The 20,510-nt window shown below is 41.7% G+C and overlaps 1 protein-coding gene across 4 annotated transcripts in view; it reads left to right on the top strand.

Annotated features, from left to right (window-relative positions):
• Positions 1-20,510, top strand: part of arhgap39 (Rho GTPase activating protein 39) — a 579,720-nt gene that overhangs the window by 380,492 nt on the left and 178,718 nt on the right. For all 4 annotated transcript variants that reach the window (XM_069914962.1, XM_069914964.1, XM_069914963.1 and 1 more), the window contains one exon: positions 14,751-15,312. In XM_069914962.1, the coding sequence (XP_069771063.1) occupies positions 14,751-15,312 (562 nt within the window). The remainder of the gene's footprint in view (positions 1-14,750; positions 15,313-20,510) is intronic.

The following is a 20,510-nucleotide window of genomic DNA, read 5'->3' as shown; positions in this document are numbered from 1 at the left end:
GAAATGTTCAGGGGGAACATTAGGGGGGAACTTTTTCACACAGAAAGTGATGGGAGTGTGGAATAAACTGCCAGCTGAATTGGTGAATGCGGGCTCAATTTTAATGTTTAAGGAAAATTTGACAAGTACATGGATGAGAGGGTTATGGAGGGCCATGGTCTGGGTGTAGGCCAGTGGGACTAGGCAGAATAATAGTTTGTCACAGACTAGAAGGGTTTGTTTTCTGTGCCATAATGTTCTATGGCTCTATGTGGCCTTTTTGCGTAAAATGATCACAGGATATGGAGAGAAAGAAGGAATAGGGTACTGAAGTCGTAGGGTCAGCCATGATCATATGGTGCTGCTCAAGGGGCTAAATGGCCTTCTTCTGCTCCTATTTTTTATGATTCTGCAAACTTAATTGAGGTAATAAAACCAAACTATTAGGGATGCACAGATCTCTCAAGGTGAACCACGCTATTTATATTTTGATGACTGTCCTCTGCAATATCAGGGATCTCCCATTGAAACCCAATTAAATCTCCCGCCCTATTCCCACGCCGACATGTACTGTATATTCATAATCTCATGCACTGCCAGACAGTGACCACTTGCCAATTGGAGGAACAATACCTTGTATTCCGTCTGGCCATCCTCCAAATCATCTCTCCCTTTCCCTATCTCTATTTCTCCTTTTCTCTAGGTCTGTCTCCCTCTTTCCCTTTCCCTCTGTCTCCTTTCCTTCAACTCTGCATTTACAGAGACATCCTCTCCCCCCGATCAATTCTTACCTTTCCTCCTATCCAGTTATGGCCTTTTGCCTGTTGGACTGTGCTCCTCCCCTGGCCCTTCTTCCATCCTTCCTCAGCCTTTTCATACAGGCGCCTGCCTACCTTTTGTTCATAGCCTGACGAAGGGCTCAGGCCCAAAATGTTGATTACGTATGTACCTGCTATGGATGCTGCATAACCGGCTGAGTTCCTCCAGCATTTTGGTGTTTTTATTACAGTCACAGCATCTGCAGACTTTTGTGTTTCACATCTATCCCTTTTCCTTTTGTCAGCATATTTATATTTTCATTTTATTCTTCAGCTTTGCTGTTCGGCATTTTTCTCATTGGCACTACCCACTGAATAGTGTGAAAGATGGCAGGCAATTCAGCTACTTGTTAAACAAATATCCATTAAAGTATTTTAATGGCAAATTCTTTGTGTGTAATGGCTGCATCGTGGTCTGGTATGGGAACAGTCTCCAAAATGCAGTGGACACAGCCCAGGACATCACAGGCAAAACCCTCCCCACTAATGAGTACATCTAAAGGCAACACTGCTGTCGGAGGGCAACAGCAATCGTCAAAGACCCACACCACCCGGCACACGCTCTGTTCTCGCTGCTACCATCAGGAAAGAGATCTAGGTTCCACAAGACTCGCACCACCAGATTCAGGAACAGCTGCTACCCCTTCACCATCAATGACAAACTCACTCAGGGACTCATTTAAGGACTCTTACTTGTGCACTTTATTAATTTTCTTTTGTTCTCTCTATTGCACAGTCTATTTATATTTGTTATCTGTTTACAGTTCTTTTATTTGTTTACATGTTTTATGCTGTGTACAGTTTATTTTTGCACTACAAGTCGTGTTAATTCTGCCACACCCACAGGAAAAGGGTATCTCTGGATTGTATGCGATGTCTGACAATAAATCTGAAATCTGAAAATCTCTAAATTATAGTTGTCAAGCAAAACTACTTGTATTGATGGAACAATACTGAACTCACCTTGCCTTCTTGAGTAGTAGAATTGATCAACAGAATGTTTATTTTTAAAGTTCTTTAAAAGTTGTGTAAATTGGGCAATAAAATCAATTTTTAATTCAGAACCAGAAATAAACTGCAGTAGGAACTTTTCTGTGGAGGGAGTAAAAACCTTCTCTCCATCGGAGAGGCCGGTTGCAGGTAGGAAGATCGCTTCGCTCAGCCCCTCTACTCCATCCGCATTACTTCTTTCTGTGGAGGGAGATGGACAGTTGATATTCGGGGTCAAAACCCTGGTTCAGGATTTCCTCTCTCGCTGCTCTGCTTCTGTGTGATTTCAACAACTGCATTCCCTTGTGTCTCCATGTTTATTGCTCCCCTGCAAAATACACCCGACTTGAAAAAGTTTCCCTCCTCTCTTCTTCTGGTAGTCCCTCTCTCAAGGCTCCTCCTCTAGTGGTTTCTACTGCTTTCTCATCCCTTCAACCCGAAACGTCGACTGTCCATTTAACTCCATGGATGCTGTCAAACCACTGTGCTCTTCCACCAGTTTATGCTTATTTCTGTGTTCTAGCATCTGCAGTCAACACGTAATATTCTGGCTGGGCATTTCCCAACCAGACAGCCTTAAGATCTACTTCTCTGTTTTCCATTAAAACCCTCCTCTGGGTCACTCTCTGTTGCTTCAATAGCAAGGAACTTCCCAGTGGCCAACCATTTGAATTCCACACACCATTCCCATACCAACATGTCTATCCATAGCCTCATGCACTGCTAAACTGAGGCTACCTGTAAATTGGAGGAACAACACCTTGGGCACCAACATTGGCTCTTCAATTTCTGATAAACTCCTCCCCCAAGTCTCTTTCTTTTCCTATCCCCCTGTCTCCTTTCCTTCGTTTCCCCATCCCTCTCTATTCAGTGAGCTACCCTCTCTCCTGTTCACTTCTCAGATTTTTTTCTCTTCTACCCTCCCACCTATATAAAGGTTCCATTATTGCCACTGAATACTACATTTAGAATGTAACATACATGAAATTCTTTTAATCTTGTCTACCGTGAGGAAGACAGAGAGTTGCCACTTTGTCTAGTGCCCCTCACAGAAATGAGGCCCCAGTGAGAACCTCTTACCTGTGACCTCTGCCTTCTTACCTGTGAGCATATACTCTTTCTCCCTGACCCTTCCTCCTCCTCCTCTCCTCCCTACCTTTATATTCAGACACCTGCCTATTTTTTTAACTAATACTTGACGAAGGGCTTAGGTCCGAAATGTTAGTTATCCTTTGCTTCCTATGGATGCAACTTGGCCTGTTGAGTTTCTCTAGCATGTTTGTGTGTTGCACTGCACCGCCAGCATCTGCAGACTTTCCTGTTTGACACCAGTCTCTTGGATCAGTGTGAACAAATTTGCTTTGATTTCTTGCCCTCTCTATGGAGAGGTATTGGGCTTCTCCTAGTGGAGGTGCCACGGACGGAACGAAATGTAGACATTCAATCCACATTTCCAGCTCGGTACCTTAGTGTCTCACTGCATCACACAGCCTCCTTTACAAAATAACCTGTGAAAGAAATCACCTTCCAGAATCTACGACTTCATTTTAACTGGGCAAGGAATTGTGGTTGTTGAATTTAATCTTTTCTGCATGAGTGAATATATCCTGCGTTTACTGTAGTTGAAATAAAATTGCAACGCATGTCACCTCATTTATTACAAGGCGAATTTGCTAAGTTGCCATAGTGACTGCAGATGGTGCAACATTTAGAGGAATACTGATAGACTTTAACCACTTCACATCTTGGTTTGACCTGAATTTTTAAAATATATCTTTTATTGCTATCTAATTGTTAAAATGTAGACATACAGCACGGTAACAAGCCATTCCAGCCTACGTGCCCGAGCCACCCAAGTACACCAATTAACCTACAATCCCCATACATTTTGAAGGATAGGAGGAAACCAGAGCATGTGGAGGAAACCCATGTAGGCAAGGGGAGACTCCTTACAGCTAGAGGCAGACTGGAACCCGGGTTGCAGGCACTGTATTTGTGTGCGCTAACCCTGCTGCCCACAGTTAATTTAAATTTACAGAACGGTATTTTTTTCTGATGTTTTCATGTCTAGTATCCAGTCTTATGAGTCTGAATGAGTGTCACGGCATAATTTACACTTGAAACATAAAGCCTCATTTGGACTTGAATGAAAGTAGTCCTGTCATATATATATAATCATATAACCGTTTACAGCACGGAAACAGGCCATGTCGGCCCTTCAAGTCCGTACCGGTTCACTTGAACAACTCCACTAGCTCCTCTGTTGTTTACATAATTCTGAAATCAAAAGGCAGATTCCCAGATGCTGAAAATGGGAAATAAAAACAGAAAATGCTGGAAATGGACAACAAATCAGACACTTCCTCCAGAGAGACCGAGGTAACGTCTCATCTTTTTTTTTTGAGGTAATGAGACCAAAATTGTGCACCATGCTTCAGCTATTGTCTTATCTGAGTCCTTTCAAAGTCACACAGCCATTGAAGACATCTCTCGAGAGACACTGTCTCAAGAAGGCAGCCACCACATTAGGGATCCCCATCCCTCTGGTCACTGCTATCTTCAGCACCTCAAGTTTCAAGAACAGATCTTTTTTTTGCTTGTGTTTGCCATTTAAATGGTGATTCTTTTTTAAATTCTGTATAATCTGCATTACTCATTGGTATCGCTTAATTTTTTATTGCTTTGATCTTGTACCCCAATATTTCTCCATATTCCTTCAATTTCTTTTATTGATATTTCTGGTTCTGTTAAGTATACTATGATGTCATCTGCAAATAAACTGATTTTCTACTCCTCCTTTATTTTTATCCCTTTTATTTTATTTTCTGTTCTTATCAGTTCTGCCAATGGTTCTATTGCTAAAGCAAACAGTGAGCGAGATAGTGGACATCTCTGCATAGTTGACCTACTTAATTTTAATTGGCTCGATGCCTATCCATTTACTGTCACCTTCGTCAATGGTCCATTATATAATGCTTTAATCCAATTAATATATTTTTCAGGTAGATTGAACCTCTGTAATACTTTGAATAAATAATTCCATTCTACCCTGTCAAAGGCTTTCTCTGCGTCTAAAGTAACAGCCATTGTTGGCTTCTTATTTCCTTGAACTGCATGAATTAAATTAATAAATTTACAGACATTATCCGCTGTTCGTCTTTTCTTAATAAATCCAGTTTGATCTTGTTTTACTATTTTTGGTACACAATCGGCCAATCTGTTTGCTAATAATTTCGCTATTATCTTATAATCTGAGTTAAGTAGAGATATTGGTCTATATGATGCTGGTGTTAGTGGATCTTTCCCTGTCTTTGGTATTACTATAATTATTGCTGTCTTACATGAATCTGGCAAGTTTTGTGTTTCTTCTATCTGGTTCATTACTTCCAGGAGAGGAGGAATAAATAACTCTTTAAATGTTTTATAGAATTCAATTGGGAAACCATCCTCTCCAGGCGTTTTATTGTTCGGTAGCTTTTTTAATATATCCTGTATTTCCTCTGTTTCAAATGGTTTTATGAGCTTGTTTTGCTGTATCTTCTTGCAATTTCGGCAGTTCAATTTTAGCTAAAAACTCTTCTACTTTATCATCTTTCCCCTCGTTCTCAGTTTGGTGTAATTGTTCATAAAATTCCTTAAAGTTCTCATTAATCTCCATTGGATTATATGTAATTTGTTTGTCCTTTTTCCTTGATGCCAAAATCAGTTCTTTTAGCTTGTTCTGTTTTAAGTTGCCAGGCAAATATTTTGTGTTTTTTTTTTCTCCTAGCTCATAATACTTTTGCTTTATTTTCATTATGTTCTTATCCACCTTATACGTTTGTAATGTTTCATATTTTATTTTTTTGTCCGCCAATTCTCTTCTTTTTGTTATATCTTCCCTTGTTGTTAGTTCTTTTTCTGTACTTACTATCTCCCTTTCCAACTGTTCTATTTCCCGATTGTAGTCCTTTTTCATCTTAGTTACATAACTTATTATCTGCCCTCTAATGAAGGCTTTCATTGCGTCCCATAATATAAATTTGTCTTTCACTGATTCCGTCTTTATTTCAAAGTACATTTTAATTTGGCGTTCAATAAATTCTCTAAATTCCTGTCTTTTAAGTAGTATGGAGTTTAACCTCCATCTATATGTTCTTGGTGGGATGTCCTCCAGTTCTATTGCTAATAACAGGGGTGCGTGATCAGATAACAATCTAGCTTTATATTCAATTTTCCTAACTCTCCCTTGAATATGGGCTGACAACAAAAACATATCAATCCTTGAGTATATTTTATGCCTACTCGAATAATATGAGTATTCCTTCTCCCTTGGGTGCTGCCGCCACCATATATCCATAAGTTTCATTTCCTGCATTGATTTAACCATAAATTTGGCCATTTTATTCTTTTTGCTAGTCTTTTGTCCAGTTTTATCCAACATTGGATACAAATTAAGGTTTCAATCCCCTCCTATCAATATATTCCCCTGCGTATATACAATCTTCAAAAAAATATCTTGCATAAACTTTTGATCCTCTTCATTAGGTGCATATATATTGATCAAATTCCAGAATTCTGAATATATCTGACACTTTATCATTACATACCTCCCTGCTGGATCTATTATTTCCTCCTCTATTTTGATTGGTACATTTTTATTGATTAATATAGCTACACCTCTGGCTTTTGAATTATATGATGCTGCCGCTACGTGCCCTACCCAGTCTCTCTTTAATTTGTTATGTTCCACTTCAGTTAGATGCGTTTCCTGCACAAATGCTATGCCTATTTTTTGCTTTTTTCAGGAAATTCAATAGCCTTTTTCATTTAATTTTGTTATGTAATCAATTAATATTTATAGTTCAACATGGCCATTTCATATCCTGTTAACACCTCCTTTCCGCTTCCTCACCACCACCTTCCCCCTGTTCCCCATTTTCATCTCTCAGTTTTCCCTTTTTGAACTCAATGTATGACAACACTTTTAAAACATAAAATACTTCAACAACTCCCACATCTAAAATTCCCTTAACCCCAAATGTCTCCCCTCCCCTCTGAGTTGCCCCTTGTCCCTTGCCGGACAACCGCAACTCCCATCCTCATTTGGATTGTGAACCCACTCGCAAGTGTCAACTGACTGTGTGGTACAGTGACTGTTGTTCTCTCCCACCCAACCCCGTCCAGAAGATTTTTATCTTCACATATAACAAAGCTCACCCTCTTTTTTCCCCCATACTTCCTTTCTTCCTTTTTCTTTCCCTTCTTTAGTTCTTACTTATACATTATTTTTATATCTTTATATGTAGTTTGTCATCATTCTTTGTTCTTGTTACATCTCTTCATCTCTCCTTCTGTCCTGCAGGCGTTTTGCAAATTCTCGTGCTTCCTCCAGATCCGAGAACAGTCTGTTTTGCTCCCCTGGGACAGACATTTTAAGCACAGCTGGATATCTTAACATAAATTTATAGCCTTTTTTCCATAGGATGATTTTGCTGTGTTAAACTCCTTCCTCTTCTTTAGGAGTTCAAAACTTATGTCTGGGTAAAATAAAAAATTGACCCTTGTACTCCAATGGTTTTTTATCTTCTCTAATTTTATTCCTTGCCCTCTCCAGTATATTTTCTCTTGTCGTGTATCTCAGAAATTTTACTAAAATGGATCTTGGTTTTTGTTGTGTCTGTGGTTTTGGGGCTAATGTTCTGCGTGCCCTTTCTGTTTCCATTCCTTCCTGCATTTCTGGCATTCCCAGGACCTTTGGGATCCATTCTTTTATAAATTCTTTCATATTTGTGCCTTCTTTATCTTCATTTAGGCCCACTATCTTTATGTTGTTTCGCCTACTATAGTTTTCCATTATATCCATCTTCTGAGCTAACAGCTCCTGTGACTCTTTAACTTTTTTGTCATTTTCTTCCAATTTTCTTCTCAAGTCGTTCACTTGCATTTCTACAGCCATTACACGTTCTTCCACATTTTCTAATCTTTTCCCTATTTCTGTTATGACCAGCTCTATTCTACTCACTTTTTCTTCTGTACTTTTCATTTTTCTTTTCATTTCACTAAATTCTAGAGTCAACCATTCTTTTAATGCTCTCATTTGTTCTTGAAATTTTTTTTAATCTATATACTGTCCATCTATTTTACCTTCTATTTCTCTGTGCGGAGCTTGGTCTTCTTCCTCCTCTGGAGCTGATTTATTCTTTGAAGCAAATATGATGTTACCCCACTGTTATATAATAATTACTTGCTGGTTATCATTTCCCCTCTCATGAATATTAATACCAGAAACTGTTACAAGCCCAGAGGACCCCAAAACCCAGCAGCAATATATATTCACCAAGACAAATGGTTACTTAAACAAAAGTTGCTTTTAATTTTCTTTAAACATGATAACAGGATCAAACTTTAATTTATTACTATTAACTTAACTAACATAACTTAACCCCCTTCTAATTCTAAGCACATGTGTGTGTAAGTTTAGAGAAGTTCTTTGATTCATAGTCCAATCTCACTTCTCATTCCTCCAAGTTTACTGGTTGCAGGCAATTCTTATACTGTGCACAAAATTTAACATTTATGATGTTCATCAGGCTTTGGTGCTTGAAAGGTAAATGGTTACCGCTCAGGAAGGTTTTCAGAGAGAAATTTGTTGTTCGCTGGACACCCACAACCAAAATCAGCCACTTCAGTGTCTTGCCAAAGAAACTTGCCCCATCAGGGTTTTCCAGATGATAACCTCCTTCTTTTAGGTCACCACAGTGTTCCTTCTCGTTTCCCTTATTTCAAGTGAAATATTAGACAGCCAGTCCTCTCCTCTTGAATGAACCACAAGGGCCTTGAACTAAGAACTCACAACCCGTCTTCCAAATGGGGTTTTCCACAAGCTTGCCAGCTTGTCCTGTTCCAGTCCCAGCTGCTGCTGAACTGTTAAACTGCAGAACTGATCTCTCTCTCTCTCAGAGAAAAGCCTGTTTGACTCCCTCTCTGCTTGCAAAAAAACACATGACCCTCTTAGTACAGCAAACAGCTCTCCCAGACAGCCTGCGGCTCCAAACCTACTCCTCCGAGTTCTTTCATCTGCTGATTTTTGAAACAAAAATCCATTAGTGAAGTCTCTTGGGCACTCTCCAAAGCTTTTGCAAAGGCTCTTGCAGCCAGCCTGTCTAGCTTGAGCAGAGCTCCAGTATTTTAAATAAGATCTGTTTTGAATTGGTTTTTTTTTAAAGAAAACCTGCCCCAATTTATCTCCCAAAAACATATCAATAATCTGTCACAAATTGTAAACATCAAAAACACCAAGAAACTGGAAGATGACCAACTTCAGGAGGCCTGAGGACGACCACCCTCCACCACACATTAATAACTCGGAGTGGAGAAGTGGGGAGCACCAAATTACTTAAGAAGTGACTCAACAACTCCTCACTTGTCAGGAAGGCACAACAGCGACTTCACCTCCTTGGAAGACTAAGGCAGGAAAGGCTTCCGGCTGCCAGCCTGTCAACTTTCTACAGGAGCTCTATTGAGAGCATCCTGGCTGCCTGCATTACAGTGTTGTACGTTTGCTGTCGAGCATTAGCTCAGAGTCAATCCACAGGACCATAAAAGCGGCAGAGAAGATCATCAGGGTCTTCCCCCCCCCCCACACCAACTTCAATGAGATTTACTGGGATCATTGTTTAAAGAAGGCCCACAAAATCAAGGAGGGCAGCTACCACCCCTCACACAGCACCTTACAGCTACTCCTGTCAGGGAAAAGATAGAAAAATATCAGAGCCAGAACCTCCAGGGCAAGGAACAGCTTCTTCCCATGGGCAGTAAGATTGCTGAACGAGTGCTAAAACAACTCTCCATGACTATTATTTATTAATTATAGTCATTTTAATATATGTACAGATGTACTATATATAGGTATTATTTGTCTCTGTGTGTGTCATGTCTGTTTTGCACTGTTCTGCACCGTGGACCAGAGAACACTGTTTCATCAGGTTGTACTGGTACAATCAGATGACAAATAAACTTGAACTTGCAAAGTTAAATTATATCCATGTCCACAGTCGCTTCATAATGTTTCCATTTCTCATTACAGCTGTCCTCAATCCCAAATAGCTTTTTCATGTCAGGAACTGTTTTACTGAGGACTTTTCCTCAATAGTGCATCAGTCAAAAGTGACCAGAGTTTGTCCTCTGTGGCCTTGTGTGGTGGCAGAGAGAAATTATTCCTATCAAAAAAGCAATCAGGACCCAGAGGAGGTCATTTGGGTTATTGTACCTGTTCCATCTGTGTGAGACTTGCTCGTTCTTTGCCCATTATTGTCTTACAAACTTTCCTCTTTGAACATTTATCCAATTCCCTTCTGCCATTTATTATTGAATCTGCTTCCACCACCCTTACAATCAGAAACTTTCAGATACAACTCACCACATAGTTCTCTCTCCCTTTGCTCTGATCATTTTGGCAATTACCTCAAATCTATTCACTGGTTACTGAACTCCTGTCTATGAAAACAGCTAATCAGCATGTACCACAGCAACTTGTGTCTTCCTTCATTTTTCTCCTGTGTGCAGAGAGGAATGATATCTTGTTCATCTGAAGTCTCTGGTAAAATTCTAAAACCAGCCATGGTTAGCGCAACGCCTTTACAGCACCAGTGATCGGGACCGGGGTTCGAATCCCACGCTGTCTGTAAGGAGTTGGTACATTCTTCCCATTCCTGGGGGTGTACATTAATTGGGTGTAAATTGAGCAACACAGACTCATGGGCCAAAATGACCTGTTACTGTGCTGTACCTCTAAATTTTTTTAAAAATTTAAACTTAACTTTAAAATAGGTCCTCTACAGCTTCTCCAAGGCATTGACATCTTTATTAAAGACTGGTGTCTGGTGATCTTTCCTGGACCCAACACACTAATAGCATCGCGAAGAAAGCACGACAGCGTCTCTACTCCCTCAGGAGTTTGCGGAGGTTTGGTATGACATTGGAAACCCTGGCAAATTTTTACAGGTGGAAAGTGTGCTGACCGGCTGCATCACAGTCTGGTAAGGGGACACCAATGACCCTGAGCGATAATGGACACCCCCCAGTACACTGCAAGCAAAACCCTCCCCACCACTGAGAAAATCTCCAGGGAACGCTGCCGTCGGAGAGCAGCAGCAATCATCAAGGATCCACATCACCCAACACATGCTCTGTTCTCACTGCTGCGATCAAGTGCCACAAGACTCATCCCACCAGGTTCAGGAACAGTTGCTACCCCTCCACCATCAGACTCCTCAACAACAAACTCAATCATTGAATGACCCTTACCTTTGCACTTTATTGTTTTTGTTCCTTTCTGTATTCCACAATCAGTTTGTCTACATTTCTTTATTCTTTACATGTGTATGTTGAGTACAGTTTTATTTTGCACTGCCAATATGTGGTAATTCTGCCTGGCCCATAGGAAAAAGGAATCTCAGGGTTGTATGTGATGTCATGTATGTACTCTGACAGTAAATCTGAAATCTGTCCAGAACTGGAATGAAGGTTTAAGCTAGTCTATAAGCAAGGAAGATCTACCAACACTGACCCTGGAAAACTCACCTAATCCATAGGCAAAGAAAAATCAGAGGCTGTAGGTGTCTCACAAGCCAGAGTTAACTCCAACCTTTAGTTCAAAAGGATTTGATTTCCAGAAGATCATGAGGTAATCTAATATATCTCAGTTCACATCCCTTCTCCTTCCCACAAGGCGGCACAACACTTTTACAATGTCAGCGACCCAGGTTCGAATCCAGCGCTGACTGTAAGGAGTTTGTACGTTCTCCCTGGGTTTCTTCTGGGTGCTCCGGTTTCCTCCCACCCTTCAAAATGTACTGGGGTTGTTGGTCAATTGAGTGTATTTGGGCACACAGGCCCATGGGCCAGAAGGACCTGTTACTGTGATGTATGTCAAAAATAACTCGCCAAAATCTGGGCAATGCTGATCAGGCGAGCGTTCACTGTCAACCCCAAATTAATTTACCATAGAGAACGTTCTGGAAACCAAGGAATTAAGGGACTGTATAGTGATGTCTTGGAATGTATCTGCATTGTACAAGAGGAAATAGTAGAGGTCTTAAAGTGCATAAAGATAAATAAATTCCTGGGGCCTGATCAAGTAGCCAACATAATAAAGGACCCATCCCACACAGATCACACTTTCTTCTCCCCACTTCTGTTGTACAGAAGATTACTGAGTTTGAAAATAATGCACCACCAGATTCAAGAGCAATTTCTTTTCCACTGCTTTCGGATACTTGAATGGAAACCCCCCACCACCACCATTGAGGATGATCTCTTGATCTCAATAACCTGTCTCATTGCAGCCCATGCACTCACTTTTTCACCTGTACTTCCTCTGTAACTTTCTCTTCTTTTATGCTCTTTGTTGGACTGGCACATGGGTTGGCGTGACTGGCTCGCATGCAGAGTTGTTCACTCTCTCTTCATAACCTTGCCAGCAATAAATGCTCAATTCAAATGTATCCACGGATATTGTGGGAAGCTAGGGGAGAATTTGGAACGGGCCTGGAAGAGATACTTGTGTCACCATTAACTACGGGTGTGTGGAACTGGAGGGTGGCTGACGTGGTGCCTTTATTTATGAAGGGCTGAAAAGATAAGACAAGAAGCTGCAGGCTGCTGAGCCTTTCATCAGCGGTGGAGAAATTCTGAGGGTCGAAATATACGTGCCCTTGGAAATGCAAGGTCTAATTAAAGTCAGTGCAGGTTTGTGTATGGGAAATCGAGCCCCATGAATATCATTGACGTTTTCTGAAGAGGTGACCAAGAGGGTTGACAAGGGCAGTGCACTAGGCACCATGGTCATCATGGGCGAGTGGGGACAGATGGCCTGTTTCCACGCTGCATAACTATCTAATTGAGGACGCTGTTCTCAGGGATGCAGACTGAAACAGAAATCGAATGCTGTGGGAACATCATCAATGCACTTTGGTCTGTCTGAAATGTGGGTCTTCCATATGTGAAAGTCGGGACTATCCAGGCTGCAGGAGTACCTGCTCAGGGGTGAACTGAGGCTTGGGGTAGCAATGAGAATCAGAATTTATTGTAATGAAATGTCATGGAATTCATTGCTTTGCGCAGCATTGAAAGAAAATTAGTTCTGTGTCTCCTTTCTGATGGTCGTAGCATGGCCTAGATAGTGGGGGTGCTTGAGGATAGAGGCTGCTTTCTTAAGACACTGCCTCTTGTAGATGTCCTCAATGGAGTGAAGGCTGGTGTCCGTGATGTTACTGGTCGAGTTCACAACTCTGTATTTTTTTTCCCTGTCCTGTGCATTGGGACCTCCATACCAGGCAGTGATGCAATCCCACAGAATCTCTCTCCACTCTACAGTTGTAGAAATTTGCAAGAGTCTTTGGTGACATTCCAAACCTCCTCAATCTCCTTACAATATAGAGTTGCTACAAAGCCTTCTTTGTGGTTGCATCAACATGGAGGCTCCGGGATAGATCTTCAGAGATGTTGACACCTAGGAATTTGAAGTTCTTTACCCTCTCTACTGCTGAGGACTGGATTTCCCCCTCCTGAAGTCCACTCAACTAGCTGATCCGTCCCCCTTCTGTACGCTTCCTCATTGCTTTCTGCGAATCTGCTGATGACCGTGGTGTCTTTGGCAATTTATAGCTGGCAAAGGTCCTGTCCCCGCTTTACACTGAGGATCTGGGTGCTGTGTAACAACCCTGCAAACACCTAAAGGTGTATTGATCAAAGAGACGGCAAGGGTGGATTCGGTGCTTTACACCCGGAATGTATTATCGATAAAACTATGAATATAAAGAAAGTACTTTTTTGTAATTCCCAGATATAATTTTTTGTGATTGCATTTTACTTTTGAACTTAATGCAACTTGAGAAATTGATTGAAACTGTGAAGTCATATGGATGTCCCTGCCCATGACCAGAGTTTAATTGGTGGTTTCACTCAGGTTGTTGTGCCAAAGGCAGTGGGTCCCAACTAATGGATTTATGACCAATGGCAGTAAACTTACAGCAGAGAAACCCAAGTGGGTCGAGCAGCACCTGTGGGAGAATATCAATGTTTTGGACGAGAACCTCTCCTGGGATTTGCCTGGGCTGACAATTTGGAAAACCCCATTGGTGGAGCTAGTATGGGTTGGCTCAATCTGAGAGCAGGTTTCGAGTACCCACCAGGTGGACATCATGGTGGTGTGGGAGAGAAGTGGGGAAAATACACTCAGAGTAACACAGTAAAGAATATCATCGTGGGAAATTGTTGGCCTCGCTAAATCCAGAATCCAACTGTATCACCACCTTAACTCAGACTTCACGAAGATTCAGAGCCCATGTTCCTGTGTAAGTGTTTGCCATGTTTCTGGATTTGTGTTGAAAGACTGTTTACTCCATTTCTCTTCCCACAGAAAGAGCCAGTGAGCCTTACGGTCTTTCTGTCTTAATTGTGCGATTTATTACTGCTGGCTAAGACCAGGATAAAGGTTCATCCAAATCAGCAGGAGTTGTAAGACTATTGAATGGTTTCTTTAGGTGGGTGATTTGTGAGTCATTTTATTGTATGTGTGGGTGTTGTTCTTGTTTTAGGTGGGAGGAGATCAACTCAAGCAGCTTGTCACGTTGCATTGAAAACGACGATAAGATCACAAATCCGAGACACCGTGTGCTTCAGTGGAAAAGCGTTAGGATTTCAAACCAGTTCAGAAAATGAAGGGAACGTTCAGTGAGTCCAGCACCATACATGAAGAGAGGGAACAAATTGATAACGTTTCAAGTATAACTTGTCACTCGGACAAGTGGTTTATCTGTCTTTCTCTCTACAGATGCTAACTGACCTGCTGTACCTTGAGCATTTTTTTTTCAATTCCCTTTCTCCATACTCAAATGGTTTCTCAGTGGGACCGTGGTTTATGCAAATGGGAACTGTCACATTATCTAAATCATTGATGATTCATTTCTCTTCCTGCAGTCTGAGGATCTGGGCACTTGCAGTCAGTACGATATTGGAAGGCAGAACCGGAGCATGATCCCCAGTGCCAGCTGCGTCTTCCCCGGCTTCATGCTGCGTAAGCCCTCCTCTGAGACAGATATTGAGAACTGGGCTTCCAAGCACTTCAACAAGCACACGCAGGGAATCTTCCGCCGCAAAGTCTCCATCGCCAACATGCTGGCCTGGAGCAGCGAGTCGATCAAAAAGCCCATGATCATGACAGGCGACCGCAACGTCAAGAAGGAAGCGTGCGAAGTGTTCAAGCTCATCCAGATGTACATGGGCGACCGGCGGTCCAAGGCTGACCAACTGAACGTGGCGCTGGAGATCGCCACAAAGGGCTGGAGCATGCAAGGCCTGAGGGACGAATTGTACATCCAACTCTGCCGACAGACCACGGAGAACTTCAGATATGAAAGCCTCGCCAGGGGCTGGGAACTAATGGCCATCTGCCTAGCCTTCTTCCCCCCGACTCCCAAATTTCACTCTTACCTGGAAGGCTACATCTACAGGCACATGGACCCTGTGAATGATGCAAAAGGTAAGCCTCATGTAACTGGAAAATCTCTGAACTTCACAAGAGATCGTAGAGAACCCTTTTCATCACACACTCTCCAAAAATGCATGGTGCACTAAAAAATCTTTCTCTCACCTTTACTAACTGCATGTGATCTAATGGGCATTCAAATGGTTTGTTCCCCAAATTTATTCACTCTTCACTGCTAGTGACAATGGTTATTGTTTTATTATTGCTCAGAGCAAGTGGTACATAAATACCACCACTGCACCCAGACCAGATGTACACTTATGTGTCCCGAAGTGGGACTGGAGTCCTGCTTTAATTAGAACATCGTGGCAGTGGTATGCATGTTGAGATAGGGATGAGTGTAGCCCATTTCCATTAGGCATTAATTTCTGTATTTCAGCTCCTTCTCTGCCTTGGTTTCAATCTCCTTCCTTAACAAAAATATTTTTAAAATATTGCACCTCTAGAAAATGCAGGATTTGAGGGGTTTGCATTATAAACTTTCGCCATCTTTTGTGCAAAGATGTCCATCCTGATATCGTGAGGCCTCTCTCCAACAAAGGAGATATGCCTCCATTTCTGGAGTTCTACAAGAGAAAATAGCTTCTCACTGTCTGACCTATCAAAAATGTTCATCATCTTAAACAGATTGATGGTATCACCTGAGAATTGTTTGATGAATCAGAGCTTATTGACGTGAACATGTGTCACGAAATTCATTGTTTTGCTGGAGCATTATTACAGGTGCAAACTTGCTATAAATTATGTTTTGGTAAATACACTATATATATATATATATCTATATATAAAAATTGATGCAAAAGAAGAAAAGTAGTGCGGCAGTATCTAATAGGCTCATTATCCATTCAGAAATCTGATGGTGGAGAGGAAGAAACTGTTTTTGCACTGTTGGGTGTCCACCTTCAGGCTCCTGTACCTCCTTCCTGATGGTAGCAGTGAGAAGAGGGCATAGCCTGGGTGCTGAGGGCCCTTGAGGACAGAGGCTGCTTTCTGGAGACACCAGCTCTTAAAAAGATGTCCTTAATGGAGTGAAGACTAATTCCCATGATGGTGCTGGCTGAGCTCGCAAATCTGTGGCTTTTTCCTGTCCTGTGCATTGGCACCTCCGTACCAGACAATTATGCAACCAAACAAAATGCTCTCCAAGGTACACCTGTAGAAATTTGCAAGAGTCTTTGGTGAAATACCAAATCTTCTCAAACTCCTAATGAAGTGTAGCCGCTGGCGAGATTTCGTGAAGGCCCCGGAATAGATCTTCAGAGATTTCAAGCATTCTAGTGGGGTCACATAAGCAGTTCAATGTATAAATTCTTAATGGCATGAAAGAAGAATAAATGAATTGTCACTAATTATTAATCAAAAATGTTCCAGTAGCAGCATAAATAAAGAATGTAGAGAACACAAACTGACTGAAATCACCTCCAGTCCACTGGTGTGAATTTTGAGCTTTACTAGGACACTAATCATCAACCCTGATCCATACATGGACAAATGCTGAACACCAATTTGTAGTCAGTGGAAATATGAAATAAAAATCATGTTGAAATCCTCTGCAACCCAGGCAGGGTTAAGATTTCACATTTTTGCACCTTTCTTCTACAACATGTGCAGCTTGATGTGCTCAGTACCTCAATATTTTACTGAACACTGGGGTTGAAGTGAGAATGTGTGCCATTGACATCAAGGCAACACAAACCAGTCCTCATTGAGGGCTCAGCAGTGGAGAAGTTAAGGAACTTCAAATTCCTGAGTGTCAGCATCACTGAAGACCTTTTCTGGGGCCATCATGCCATTGCAATCATGTAAAAGGCTCGCCAGCGGCAATATTTCGTTAGGAGTTTGAGGAGATTTGGTATGTCACCAAAGACTTGCAGATTTCCACAGATGCACTATGGAGAACATTCTGACTGGTTGCATCACTATCTGGTATGAAGGTGCCAACACACAGGACAGGAAAGGGCGACAGAGTGTTTTGAACTCGGTCAGTGACATCATGGCCTCCAGTCTTCACTCCATTGAGGACATCTACAAGAGGTGTTGACTCAAGAAGCAGCCTCTATCATCAAGGACTCTCAAGGCAACAGGCACAGGGAAACTCCATGACCTGCATTCCACAGTGTCCACGGTCTAAATCCTGGAACTCCTCACCAAAGATCACTGTGGGGGGGTACCTTCACCAAAAGTAACAGAGGATCAGGAAGGTCACACACCAACACCTTCTCAAGGGGCAATTAGTAATGAGAAATAAGTATTAGGTGTAAGTGAAAGAAAGAAAAATAGAGGGTTATGGGGTAGGGAGTGTTTAGTACTTTTTTTTAGGAAGGAATATATGGGTCGGCACAACATCAAAGGCTGAAGGACCAGGACTGTGCTGTATTGTTTTCTGTTTTATGACTACAAAAACTCATATTCATTCATTAAGTCTTCAGCCTTTGGTTTCTCAAGCAAAAAAAGTTGACTTGGTAAGTTTCCTTGATGCTTGAAGACAGGCAAGGAGGGTAGGCAAATGGAATGTTGGCCTTCATCGCTAGAGGAATTGAATTCAGGAGTAGGGAGGTCATGTTGCAACTGTATAAGGTACTGGTGAGACCGCACCTGGAGTACTGTGTCCAATTCTGGTCTCCATATTAGAGGAAGGATATACTGGCTTTGGAGACGGTCCAGAGGAGGTTTACTAGGTTGATCCCTGGGATGAAGGGGTTGACTTATGATGAAAGATTAAATCATCTAGGATTGTATTCGCTCGAGTTCAGAAGAATGAGAGATCTTATAGAAACATAAAGGATTATGAAGGGTATGGATAAGATAGATGTAGGAAGGTTTTTTGAGCTGGCCGGGGAAACTAAAACGAGAGGACACAGTCTCAAGATTCGGGGGAGTAGATTTAGGACAGAGATGAGGAAAAATAGTTTTTCCCAGAGAGTAGTGAATGTTTGGAATTCTCTAACCAGGGAAGTGGTTGAGGCTGCCTCATTAAACATATTTAAAATTCGGTTAGATAATTTTTTACATGATAGAGGAATTAAGGGATATGGGGAGAAGGCAGGTAGGTGGAGTTAGGTCATAAATGAGATCAGCCATGATCGTATTGAATGGCGGAGCAGGCTCGATGGGCCGAATGAGGTGATAGAGGAATTAGGGGATATGGGGAGAAGGCAGGTAGGTGGAGTTAGGTCCTAAATTAGATCAGCCATGATGGTATTGAATGGCGGAGCAGGCTCGATGGGCCGAATGAGGTGATAGAGGAATTAGGGGATGTGGGGAGAAGGCAGGTAGGTGGAGTTAGGTCATAAATTAGATCAGCCATGATCGTATTGAATGGCGGAGCAGGCTCGATGTGCCGAATGAGGTGATAGAGGAATTAGGGGATACGGGGAGAAGGCAGGTAGGTGGAGTTAGGTCCTAAATTAGATCAGCCATGATCGTATTGAATGGCGGAGCAGGCTCAATGGGCCATTTTTGGCCTACTCCTGTTCCTACTTCCTATGTTCCTATGATTCAAAGCTACTGCTGCTTCCCCCTCTGACCAGATCTCTAAATCAAGCCATCTTTGTTTAAAATTGATTCTAAGCCCATCTGGCTTCTGTCCTAACGTGTCATGGCCCACACTTGTGGCAATGATTTTGTAATATTTTCAAGTCAAAGGCAGCCCTGTAAGAAATATGCCTTTATCTCATTTAAAGTATTTTACTTAAAATTTTTAAAGACCCACATGGACACGTGCTGTGGCCTACCAGTGGGCCATGGCCCATTGGTTGAGGACCAGAGCTCTGAGCATTTTTATGTTTAATTGCACACCGAGAATGTGGCATTAGGAGCAAATGGTAAAAACCGAAAGTCTGCAGACACTGTGATTGAAATAAAAACACCATGCTGGAGAAAGTCAGGAGGTCAAACAGTGGACGTGATATTGCAAAGATAAAAATACGTAACTGACATTTCAGGCTTGAGACCTTCACTAGGAGAAAGTGGAGTGACTTTACTGGTGCGATAATCCTATGTATATTATTGGCCATAATTCGGGTGAAGAATTGTCAGGGCAATTCATTCTTGGACCATACATCATGTCCCATCGTTTTCTGTACGGTAATAATCTACTGACATTGCTTATGGAAGTTGTTGGAATAGCATTTTGTTCAGTGTCTATTTAAATAATTTATTCAAATATGAGAAGCAGGACTAATTTTCCACTCTCTCTCTTGAATTTCTCTCTATTAATGTTGCAGAGAGAAAATAGTTTTAATAATTGATCTAGTGCTGGTTTAGAAATCTGTCTCTTGCACTTTGCAACCACCAAGTTGAGAAATGGTAAGCCTGAGGAATTGAATACATTAGCTTTAGGGCAGGCTGCACTTCTATTTATCAGTAAAAACACGATGCTGGAGAAACTCAGCAGGTCAAATAGTGTCCTTTATTCAGCAAAGATAAAGATACAGAACCAATGTTTCGGGCTTGAACCCTTCACCAAGGTGTGGAAAAATGTTGGCAAGCACCAAACAAAATGGTAAGAGGGAGGGGCAGGGGAGGAGCATGGTCCCAAAGATAGGAGGTAGTAGGAGGATAAGGGAGGGAGGACACAACAGTAATCAATGGCTCAATGAATAGAGTGGGAAAGGGTTGGAGAGCTGAGGGAAAGGGAAGGGAGAAAAAATGGAGAGTAGGTTAGCAGAAACAAGAGAAGTCAATGTTATTGCCATTTATCACTCCATTTATAACTCCCCCCTGAACAAGATATCACCAAAATGCTTACATACTGGCGACCACATAGAATCTGCTCTAATGCATAGATTCCATTAAAGGTGCCCCTCTAAAACTGGACAGAGAGTTCACCATGGAGTCCAACCAGATCTGAGGATTTTGCACCATGGAAGGACAATGGGGGTGACTATTGAAGCCACATATGGACTTTTAAAGGTCCAGCATGTTGCAGAGAGCATAAAACATTGTTATGGGCCCAGAGGACCCCAAAACCCAGCAGCAATGAAATTCACCAAGACAAATAGGACTTAAACAAAAGTTGCTTTTAATTATCTTTAAACATGAAAACAGGATCAAACGCTAACTTATTACTATTAGCAACCTAACCTAATTTCACTCCCTTCTAATTCTAAGCGCATGTGTATGTAACGTGTGAATTAGTTCAGAAAAGTTATTTGATTCACAGTCCAATCTCATTTCTCACTCACTCCTCC

The sequence above is a fragment of the Narcine bancroftii genome, chromosome 1 (genome assembly GCF_036971445.1).
Source record: "Narcine bancroftii isolate sNarBan1 chromosome 1, sNarBan1.hap1, whole genome shotgun sequence".
In the NCBI taxonomy this organism is placed as follows: domain Eukaryota; kingdom Metazoa; phylum Chordata; class Chondrichthyes; order Torpediniformes; family Narcinidae; genus Narcine; species Narcine bancroftii.
Note: the sequence above shows the minus strand (reverse complement) of the source record. Positions and strands in the feature narration are given on the sequence as shown.